Raw genomic sequence first — 11,409 nt, forward strand, 5'->3', positions numbered from 1 at the left:
AGGTGTTGCCGCTTCTTGTAGATGTAGCACTTGCAACCAAACACCCTAAAGAAGGAGACGTCCGGCTTCTTCCCATTGAGCAACTCATATGGTGTCTTGACAAGGAACTTTTGAAGAAATAGGCGGTTGGATGCATAACATGCGGTGTTGATTGCTTCCGCCCATAGAGCTTCGGGGGTGTTGTACTCATCTAGCATTGTCCTTGCAAGAGTGATTAAAGTCCGGTTCTTCCTCTCAACTACACCATTTTGTTGAGGAGTATAGGTTGCGGAGACTTCATGTTTGATTCTAACTTCATCACAATAAGCTTCTATGTTTGTGTTGTCAAACTCTTTGCCATTGTTACTTCTTATCTTCTTGAGCTTCACTTCAAATTCATTTTGTGCTCTCTTGGCAAACTTCTTGAAACAAGATGCAACTTCGGATTTGTCATGAAGGAAGAACACCCATGTATATCTTGAATAGTCATCCACAATCACAAGACAATAGAGATTTCCTCCCAAACTCTTGTATGTTGTTGGTCCGAATAAATCCATGTGTAGGAGTTCTAGCACTCTTGTGGTTGACATGAAAGCTTTGGTTGGATGAGTGTTTGCAACTTGCTTGCCGGCTTGACATGCACTACAAAGCTTGTCCTTCTCAAACTTCACATCCTTCAACCCTCTCACCAAATCATTCTTCATAAGCTTCTTGAGTGAGCTCATCCCAACATGAGCAAGTCTTCTATGCCATAGCCACCCAAGTGTTGTTTTGGTGAATAGGTAAGTCTTCAAGTTTGCATCTTCGGAGGTGAAGTCAACTAGATATAAGTTGTTGTATCTAAATCCATTGAATATCACTTGATTGTCATCTACCTTAGATACAACCACCTCCTTCTCGGTGAACAAGCATTGGAAGCCAAGATCACACAATTAACCAACGGATAGCAAGTTGAAACTCAATGAAGCAACATAGAGCACATTTGAGATGGAATGATCATTTGATATTGCCACTTTGCCCAATCCTTTGACCTTGCCCTTTGAATTATCTCCAAATATTATTTTCTCTTGTCCATCTACCTCTTCATCTAGTGAGGTGAACATACGAGGATCACCGGTCATATGTTGAGTGCAACCACTATCAATAACCCAATGACTTCCACCGGTCTTGTAGTTCACCTACACACAAGAGATTCAAGCTTTAGGGATCCAAGCTTGTTGAGGGCCCTTCACCTTCTCAACAAGTGACTTAGCCACCCAAATTTTCTTAGGCCTACTCTTGTTGGAGGGACCTAAGAACATGACTTTCATCTTTCCACTCGAATCTTTTCTAAGCATGTAGTGAGCATTGAAAGCAAAGGGTCTAGCATGCTTAGGCAAGGGTTGTGGTGATGAAGTTTGACACTCATGAGCAAAATGGCCTTCGTGTCCACATTCAAAACATCTCTTTGGCTTTGGCTTTGGCTTTGATTGTTGGTGTTGAGCTTGAGCCTTCTTCTTCTCTACACTTGCCATATATCCAATGCCACTTCTATCCATCTTCATGACGGTATTCATGAGTAGCTCACTTTGGAGATGCTTGCCTCTAGCAAACTTGCTCAATCCCACCTTGAGATGCTCTTTCTCCATCTTGAGCTTCTTGTTCTCTTCCTTGAGAATATCATTGTTCTCCTCCTCCTTGAGTTTCTTGATTTCTTCTTTTAACTTCTCATTCTCAAGGATCACCTCTTTGTCATGATCAAGAGTTTCTAGCACAATGGTGTTGTGACTTTTCATCTCTTCAAGATCTTTCATGAGCTTCTCATTGTTACTCTTGAGCTTGACATACTCATTGTAGTCATTGCATTCAACCACTTGCTTGCCCTTGCTACTAGATCCATGCTCAATGCTTTCATCAATTAAATCATCACATGAGGTAGCTATATCAATCTTAACAACATGGTTAGTAGCATCATGTGGCTCATTTGGTAAGAATTCTTGTGCAATAATAAGGGTATCATAATTGATCTTTAGAGTTGCATATTCATCTTTTAGCTTATTGTGACTAGTGATAAGCTCATTGTGTACCCACTCAAGTTTATCATTTTTATCTTTAAGCTCTTTCTTAGAAGATTTGAGCTCCTTGAGTTTGGATGATATAGAATCATTTGTTTCCTTGAGCTCATCATTAGCCTTTTCTAATGTATCACACTTAGCTAAGAGTGAATCATTTTTAGCATCAAGCTTTTCATTTGTAGCTCTACTCTTTCTAATGATCTTAGTATATTTTCTTAGTATTTTGACAAGATCATCATAAGTAGGTGAGTCATCATCATCGCTATCACTATCATCATCACTAGCATGTTCATCATCACTACTATCATCACTTTTAGTTACCTTGCGTTCACCTTTGGCCATAAGGCATAGGTGTGTAGAGGATGATGGCGATGGTGGTGGTGAAGATGCAAGATCAATAGCAATGGCGGCCACCTTTTTATCGTCACTATCATCATCGGATGACCCACTTGATGAATCAATGTCCGTGAGCCAATCACCGATAATATAGGCCTTGCCACTCTTCTTCTTCTTGTAGAACTTCCTCTTTTTGCCATCTCTCTTCTTGTATGGCTTGTTCTTCTTCTTTTCATCTTCATCACTTGAATCATCTTTCTTGCCTTTGTTCTTGAACTTGTCTTTCTTGGGCTTTGTGCATTGATGAGCTAGATGACCAAGTTCGTCACAATTGTAGCAATCCATCTCGGAGATTGGCTTTCTTCTTGAGCTAGTGAAGAACTTCTTCTTTTTGCCATCAAACTTGATGCCACTCTTGTTTAGCCTTTTTAGCATCTTGGTGGTCTTTTTCACCATGAGGGCAAGGCTTTCTTCATCATCTTCATCACTTGAGCTCTCATACTCAAGTCTTGCTTTGCCCTTGTCTTGGCTAGCTTTGAATGCTAAGTCTTTCTCTTTCTTCTTTGTAGAGGATGAGCCATCTTGTGGTGTGATGTGCATGTACATCTCATGAGCATTGATCTTTCCTAAGATTTGTGTCGGTGTAGCGGCGGAAAGATCACCTTGATGTAGCACGGTCACAATGTGCCCATATTTGTCAATGGGGAGGACACTCAAAATTTTTCTCACAACATCGGATGGTGACATTTGAGTGAGTCCAAGCCCATTGACTTCCTCTACAAGAACATTTAATCGAGAGTACATCTCATTAGCACTTTCTTTGGGAAACATCTCAAAAGAATTTAGCTTTTTAATCACAAGATGATAGCGTTCCTCACGCTCACTCTTGGTTCCCTCATGGAGTGCACAAACGTCCGACCATAGTGCATGGGTGTCTTTGTGGTTCCTTACATGATTAAACACATCTTTGCAAAGGCCTCTAAAGATGGTGTTGCGAGCCTTTGCATTCCATTTTTCATAATTCACTTCATCGCCTTAAAGTTGTGCGGCATTCCTAGGTGCTGGGAACCCTTGAGAGGCGGCTTTAAGAATTCCAACATCTAGAGCTTCTAAGTAAGCCTCCATGCGGATTTTCCAATATGGAAAATCATCTCCCTCAAAGATAGGAGGAGGACCATCCCCGGGAGACATCTTGCTCTAAGCGATTAAGCTTAAAAACGTGAGCACGAGGCTCTGATACCAATTGAAAAGATCAAGATGCCCAAGAGGGGGGTGAATTGGGCTAATTCTAAATTTTCTTGCGATAATCAAATCCTACGGATAGCCCAATTAACCCCTTGTGCCTAGAAAAGTGTTTAAATCAAACTAATGCACAACAACCTCTCAACCTAAGTTCCAAAACTTACTCTAGCAAGCAATTCTTATGGAAGTAAAAACAAGTATTGAATTGCTCAAAGTAAATGCTCAAAGTAAGTGCTCAAAGTAAATAGAGAGAGAAAGGAACGCGGCGATGTTTTGCCGAGGTATCGGAGAGTCGCCACTCCCCACTAGTCCTCGTTGGAGCACCCGCGCAAGGGTGTAGCTCCCCCTTGATCCACGCAAGGATCAAGTGCTCTCTACGGGTTGATTCTTCGACACTCCGTCGCGGCGAATCACCCAAAGCCGCTCACAACTTGAGTTGGGTCACCCACAAGCTCCGCCGGGTGAACACCAAACTTCCAATCACCACCAAGCCATCTAGGTGATGGCGATCACCAAGAGTAACAAGCACGAACTCTCACTTGACCACGCGAAGCCTAATGAGAAGATGGATGCACACTTCGCTACTCTTGATTTGCTAGTGAGGCTACTCTCTTGGATTCTCAAATCACAAACACCTCACTAGGACCTTGCTCTTCTTGGCACTCACAAACGTGTTTCTCAGCTGTTGGAATGAGCAAAAGATACTCCACTCACGAGTGGAGCTTCTATTTATAAGCCAGCCTGAAAAACGAACCGTTATGAGCCTCTGTGGGATGACCGGACGCTCCGGTCGTGATGACCGGACGCTCCGGTCAGTTCAACCCATGAACCAGTTTTCAAGTGATGATCGGACGCTGTCAGGGTCCGGTCAGTACCGACCGGATGCGTCCGGTCGCTCTTGGATGCTTACTGTAAACGACCGGACGCTGGATACACAGGGTCCGGTCACACTGACCGGACGCGTCCGGTCACTCTTTCCCAAGTCTGGACCCTTACTGGAGTCGACCGGACGCTGGCCCTCAGCATCCGGTCACATGACCTCCCAGCGTCCGGTTACACCAGACTTGATCATCACGGTCAAATGAACTGACCGGACCCTGCGGCCAGCGTCCGGTCGCACCGGAGCCAGCGTCCGATCAGTGTTTGACCCTCCATTCACTTCCAACTTCCGAACATATGTGAATGAAGTTTGCTCCAAAAGATCTTAGGCATTCATAGGAGCTACCTAGAGCTAGTTTTAACAAGTGTGCACCACACCTAACTCACTAGACTCAACTAGGTCAAGCTACCCGTTCATACCCCCCTTCATAGTACGACCAAAGGAAAAAACAAAGTCCTAAACTACTCTAAGTGTCTCTCCAACTCCAATCGACACTTAGAACTAGTTATCCTTAACCTTGTCGTCCAACCTTTGAAAACCGAAACGATTTCCATCGTAGGGGCATGACAACCTCGATTGCCCAATCGATCTCCATTACCATGACCTAACTTAATTGTTTCTGCAAAACACACGTTAGTCATAGTAATCTTGTATTGACATTAATCACCGAAATCCAATTAGGGGCCTAGATGCTTTCAGTGGCCACGCTGGTTGGGCATGGACATGCTGATGGCAGCGACACATGCCCTACGTCGCGTGGCCTCCTCGCACTGCCCAGCCGCGCTGGGTCCGCACGGCGGCGGCCGCAACTGCCTCACCTCAGTGGACACTGCCAAGAGACCCTATGTGCGACTGTGCGAACGTGCATGGATCATCTATCAATGAGCTCATGGCGCATGCAAGAGCAATCGAGTTTGTGTGCATGCATATAGAAGTACTCGCGATGGCTGGGACCTGGGACGATGGCTGCCTGTGCCTGGTCCACGCGCCTGTGCCGGTGCTTGGACGCCAAACTCGGAGCTGCGATCTGCTCTCACCACCACCGTTCCCCACCGTAGGCACCAATGTACCACTGCCGAGCCGTGTGCCCCACCATCTCCGGCAGCATGTTCTTACCCCTGCGCACGCTAGCAAACAACTCCAGGTCGAAGCCATGGTATGTCGCCAGAACTGCTACTGTTCGCCGCCATGGCCAACTCTCAGTCCGCTGTCGCTGTTCCCGTGGGTGCAGACCACCAGCGCCTCGGCCGGGCGTACTACCACGTCCGTCCGGACTTCTTCCGATCACGACTCACCTTAACTGGGCAAATCCACGATGGGACGCTAGATCTCGCCGCCGCCAGGTGCGTCGTTCCTGATGCTCCCCATGGCCGCCGCGTGGGGAACTCCCGCGGACAGCTCCAATCGGAGGCGCCCCCACCAATCCAGCTACACCACCGCGTTCACCACCACCCCGCACACCTCCTTCAGCCAAAAACTCTGCGCGGCAGCCTGCTTCGCCAGCCGCCTCCGTCTTGCTCGACGCCGGCCGTAGACGTGCCGCATGGTGAGCGGCCCCATCGCTCTTACTCAACCCCGCACAAGCCATGCCCAGAACAGCCCCTCTAGCTCCCCCCCCCATGCACCTGACGTGTACCGGCGCCGACCTTGTAGTCGCCGGGTTCGCCATGGCCGCATGCCGCCGTCGTCGCCCCTATTGCATGCCGCGCGGGCGCGGGGCCATGCCCCTATGAGCCATATCTGGCCGTGCCTCGATAGGTGCGGCCGGCCACCGCGAAGGCCGCCGGCTGGTCAGTCACGGCCGTCGTGCCCTCTCTAGGGCGAATCGGGCTGTGCCCGTACGACGGCATGTGTGCTCTGTTTCTCTGAAATGGGGAAAGAAATGTGCCTCGACGGAGGGATTCACAGCAAAAGCGGCCACCGTGACAGAATGGTATTTGAAGGTAACAGTTTATTCTTTCGATGGTATTTTACATGACGGAAGTCTTTCGATGGTATTTTTCGAATGATGCAATCTTTCAATGCTATGAAACTAATTTTCCCTACATTTTTATAGTTTTTTTTTATAAATTTACTGAAAATAGAGATATTTCAACTTAGGACTATACCAGAGTTGCATTATTTTTGGATGGAGGCAGTACAGAAATGTTGTTCTGGTCTCATGCTAATACACTTACCAATGCAGACCGAATCCTCATACATTGCACTCAAATGCTCTTTCACTCAACAGAGCAAATGGATTTGTCATATCACATCTTTTGGTGTTATTATGGTACATAATGGCGAGATATGCAGACTAACGTTTTCAAAGGATACATTATGATCGCACCGAAGGACGGGCCTGGTGCAAGCGGTAGAGTCTTACTGCATATGACCAAAAGGTCCCAGGTTCGAGTCGTGGTTTTCTTACATTGCACAAGCGAAGGTAAGGCTTGCCACTGACACCCTTCCCCAGACCCAGCACAGAGCAGGAGCTCTCTGCACTAGTACGCCCTTTTACATTATGATCGCATCAATGTCTGGCATGATCGAACGTTTTCAAAGAATATACTACAATTGCACCAATGTCCAGCTTGATCAACTAGTGTCTCAATATATCCCAGTCGATCTAACCAGTGTCAGTGAGATGCCATCGCAACGGAGATCCAAGCGTTGTACAGCCCATGGGGTTTTTGCCTGCAAAGTTCACAATCAATAAAGGGGTAATATCTGAAAAGGAACTTGCAGGGAGCCAGGGCTGTGATTTTCTTACGAGTAAATATTTTGGGCATCAATTTCATTAAATAAATTGATAAAAAAGCGGAATCCATCTGGACTAACATCTCTGCACAACAGGCCTGGGAGAAATAGAGGTAGTCAGTTTCATTTTCAGATCATACACGTGGCTTGCAAAATACTTGAAAGTTACAGCCACGCATACCTTTGTTTTCTGCATTTAGAAGATGCTCCTTCGCTAAAGCTGGAGCAATTCCCAGTGTGAATGCAGCATCACTTGGGCTAATCCCTTTCTGAAGAGCATCCGGCTTCTGTGCAAGTGATGAGATTCTTGCAAATACCTATGTTTGTTGAGGAAAAAGTTCAGCTATTGATAGTGCTTAGTAGTAGTGCTAAAAACAATGCTAGTGGCAAATGTACAAAGTACAAACATAGACAACTGCAGAATCTGTGGCGGCAATATAATCCACTAACAGAGTCGATGCTGACTGGCTGCAATATGTGGTTTAGTGGGCATTCAGTATGCATTAAGGCTTATTGTTGTGATTGCTTACCTCTTCATCACTATGTGTCTTGGTCTGGATCACCTTCACTCCACTATCAAATTTCCTGAGCATGACTGGGCTGCTCATTACAAATCAACATCTATAAGCAAAACATCAAAACCATGATCAATGGCTGGTGACGAGCCAGCTGGAAAGGCATTGATTTACTCTTTGCTACTCCCATATCCTGGATTGTCTTCAGAAAAGTAAACTTAGCTAGTTCGGTAATCATCAAAAGCATGATATACATACACATCAACTTTCTCCCACAGCGAACAAGCTTGCAAAAGGTCCTCTGGTGAGATTAACTCTAGAAACAAATAAACAAAACTAATTTCAGAACACAAGTATCAAGGGAATTCTATATACATATTATTAACAGAAAAAAAAACAGACCTGTTCCCCTAGCACGGTTGAAGAGACAATAAACATCAACTAGTGCCATCATACCACCTGCTTTCTCAAGCGGTATTCTTACAAAGTCCGCCAGCTGACAACGAACGGATATTTTAATCATTGGCAAATAACAAGTCTGACACTTAGTATAATGCAGCTAGAAACTTAAGGAGGAATGGAGAATATGGAACTGTCTCTCAGATTAAAAGGAAACTCTGATTCTCTGAGGGCATGAATAAACTTTTATCCTTGCCTCCTGCCAATTGAATATACTCCCTCCATTTCACTATGTTCGTCCATAGCACATCATGCACACTACCCAAGACAGTACTAATTACAAGGAAAAAATTGAAGTAATTCAAAACGTGACACAACTATTTCTCTTCCTTGAAAGCATTTAATTAGTGGTAGAGATTCGAAATGTGGCAGCAATTTAAACTCTTGATATCCTCGTTTGACAAACATTGCAGGACGTATTATCCCAAGGCCATGGACAAACATAGTGAAACAAAGGGAGTAAATGATAATATTCTCGAGATTTCTCCTTTAATGTACCCCTTCCCCTATCTGTGCGCACATCTTCACTGACAAGATAGGGTCAGAGCTCCTGAATAAATTCTAGTGATAGTAAATTATTAAATGGTTGAGTCTAGCTCACATATGAAAATGAACTGTAATTACTCACTATTAATTCGGGTTCCCACTGGATGGAGGAGAAACATATAGGGCCTGTTTGGAAGAGCGTAAGGTGCTTTTCACAGAAGCTGGCTTTCTCTATAAGCAATCTTTTCTAAGAAGCACTATATAGGAAAAGCTGCCCATTTGGCATCATGGGAGCGAAACAAAAGCAAGCTCCTGACCTTGACGTTGACCACCGGATTGAGATCGTCGCTGCCGCCTGCCCCAAATCAACCTTCCAGGCAACTAAATTGAGCACCTAGCTAGGCAAATCGAACCGAAAGTCACCCAAATCGAGCCTGTAGCCGATAAATCAAACTCACGCGAGCCACCGGAGGAGCTTTGGCCTGCAGAGGAGCAGAAGAGGGCAGCATGGCCAAGAGCCAGCGGAGAAGCTGTGCCGCCAGCAGCTCAGAGGTGCACGTTATACCTTCTCCTGGGTGGTGGCGGTGGTGTTGATCACGACCTTGATGTGGGCATGCCATCTCCGCAAGCACGCCGTGGTGAGGTGGATGCGATGTCGTGGCGGCGCTGCGAGGAGGCCAATGCAGGGTGGTGCTACTGCTACAAGGAGGCGGATGCATTCATGAAGAGGGGGTCACGCGGGGAGGAGAGCAGTGTAGAGGAGGGAGGTGTGGCGAGTTGAGGGAAAAAGCTGAGAAAGGCGGGGGGGGGGGGGGGGGGGGGGGGGGGGGGGGGGGGGGGGGATGCGGCGAGGCGGTGCGCCGACGACTTCTTAGGGCCTCTTTGGTAGCGCTCTGCTCCCAGCTTCTTCGAGCGGATTCTATGGAGCTCTACTAAATGGTTCAAATGCAACTGGATTCTGGTGGCTGGTGCAAGAGCTGACAAGAATCACTTCTCCATTTACACTATGAGCTAGGAGCTAAAAAACGCTCAAGAATCAGGTGGAGCTCTACCAAATTGGCCCTTAGCTTTTCATGTTTCTCGTTCTACCAGTGGAAGCACTTCTGGGACAAGCTCACGATAAGCTGCACTTTTGGGTTGAATTGAGTCTTACAAAAATGTGAAACACAAGCTATTTTTCCTGTATATATACTATGCGCATAATCCATATGGTGTGAACCCCAAACTAAATATTTGATCTATGTACACATCTTCACTGACAAGATGGGGCCAGAGCTCCTGAATAAATTCTAGTAGTAGTACTAAATGGTTGAGGAGTCTAGCTGACATATGAAAATGAACTGTAATTATTAACCACTAAGAAGTTGTGATTCCCACCATATGGAGGAGAAAGATATTTGTCCTGGAAGTATATTATTGTGCTTGAGCCATATGGCAATCAAGCGCTGAACTAAATATTGATCTAATCTACACAAACTTCTTACAAAATTCGTGCATTATCGAAGCCAATTCACAGTCCAAAATAAGCTACATAAAAGGCAATTGCATGTTACCTGTAGTGACAACTGCTGATGATACAACGCACCAGCAGTTTCTTTCGTCACAGGAGACACAATGCCAACACTCAATAGCAAATCCTGCATGTCTTGCTTAGAACCCATCTCTTCATCATTGGAATTTGATTCAGTAGATGAGTTCATTAATAGCTTGAGCCTCATTTTCTCTGCTAACTGCATCATTTCCTTAGCTTTGCTCTGGAGCATATAAAAAATAATAATAACCGAGTTCAAATTAAACCATGGTGATCAATCTCAGATGATAGCTGTGCAATGCTAACCATGAGGGCATTGAGATCCTGGAACGCATCTTGCAAGTTCTGCCCGGCGCTCTCCCATGACTCCTGCTCCATCCGCAGTATCCCCGAGACCCCAACAACGGGCATCCGGATCGCGATGTCCTCCGCAGGCGCGGCCCCCTCCGCCACCGGCGTGCCGCTCGACGGAGCAGCTGCGGGGACCACCTCCCAAGCCCTTGCACGGATCGCCTCGAGCAGCCTCCCGAAGAACACATCAACGTCAACCTTACAGGTCACGACGATGGCGATGACCTCCGACCGCGCGGGTGGCATGGAGATCTGGAGGCGGATGCGGGGATGCTGCGACGAGGAAGATGAGGAGGAGAAGAGGGAGCGGAGGGGGTTGTGGCTGTGCCTGCGGTGGGGAGGGTAGGCATGGACGACGGCGGCGAGCGGGAGGCCGCGCGCGGAGCGGGACGGCTCGTGGAGGAAGATGAGGCGGTGGGAAGTGAGCGCGAGGAGGGAGGCGCGGAGGGGCGCGAGGCGCGGGTTCTCCTCGGGCTCGAGGTCCACGAGCGGGAGGAGATTCCGCTCCACCTCGCCTGCGGAAAGCACCGGGCGGCCGGACGCCGTCACGGACGCTGTCGGGAGCCAGTCGGCTGCGGCGGCGGACATGGCGACGGTGCTGCAGCCTGCAGGTGTGTTTGGGTTTTCCTGTGCGTGGCTTGGACTTATGGATACCGCTCCGGCCTCCCGGCCCAGCACGGTAGTGGAGCCGCCAATGCCCAAAATAGTTCTTCCTTCCATTCCTTCACTTTCTTTGTTGTTCTTTACCGTACGTAGTTGGAGCTATTTTTCTTTACGTTGACTTGCCACTTTAGTTCATTTTCTCTCTTCTAAATTAATTACGTGTCATGCTATTAT

The 11,409-nt window shown here is 46.9% G+C and overlaps 1 protein-coding gene across 1 annotated transcript; it reads right to left on the minus strand.

Annotated features, from left to right (window-relative positions):
• Positions 1–6,727: 6,727 nt before the first annotated feature.
• Positions 6,728–11,228, minus strand: LOC136453417 (vacuolar protein sorting-associated protein 36-like). The gene is made up of 8 exons (XM_066453990.1): positions 10,528–11,228; positions 10,244–10,444; positions 8,148–8,241; positions 8,004–8,061; positions 7,761–7,830; positions 7,412–7,547; positions 7,244–7,328; positions 6,728–7,167 (listed from the first exon to the last, which is right to left on the minus strand). The coding sequence occupies exons 1-8, from the start codon at positions 11,158–11,160 to the stop codon at positions 7,110–7,112; spliced, it is 1,335 nt and encodes a 444-aa protein (XP_066310087.1). The 5' UTR covers positions 11,161–11,228; the 3' UTR covers positions 6,728–7,109.
• Between the last annotated feature and the right edge of the window lie 181 nt (positions 11,229–11,409).

Source organism: Miscanthus floridulus, chromosome 5 (genome assembly GCF_019320115.1).
Source record: "Miscanthus floridulus cultivar M001 chromosome 5, ASM1932011v1, whole genome shotgun sequence".
NCBI classification, from domain to species: Eukaryota; Viridiplantae; Streptophyta; class Magnoliopsida; order Poales; family Poaceae; genus Miscanthus; species Miscanthus floridulus.

Coding starts and splice junctions, on each gene's coding strand:
- LOC136453417 (XM_066453990.1), bottom strand. CDS start 11,160: ATGTCCGCCGCCGCAGCCGACTGGCTCCCGACAGCGTCCGTGACGGCG. Junction 10,445..10,527: donor AGGATCTCAATGCCCTCATG/GTTAGCATTGCA, acceptor TATATGCTCCAG/AGCAAAGCTAAGGAAATGAT. Junction 7,168..7,243: donor GATGCCCAAAATATTTACTC/GTAAGAAAATCA, acceptor TGAACTTTGCAG/GCAAAAACCCCATGGGCTGT.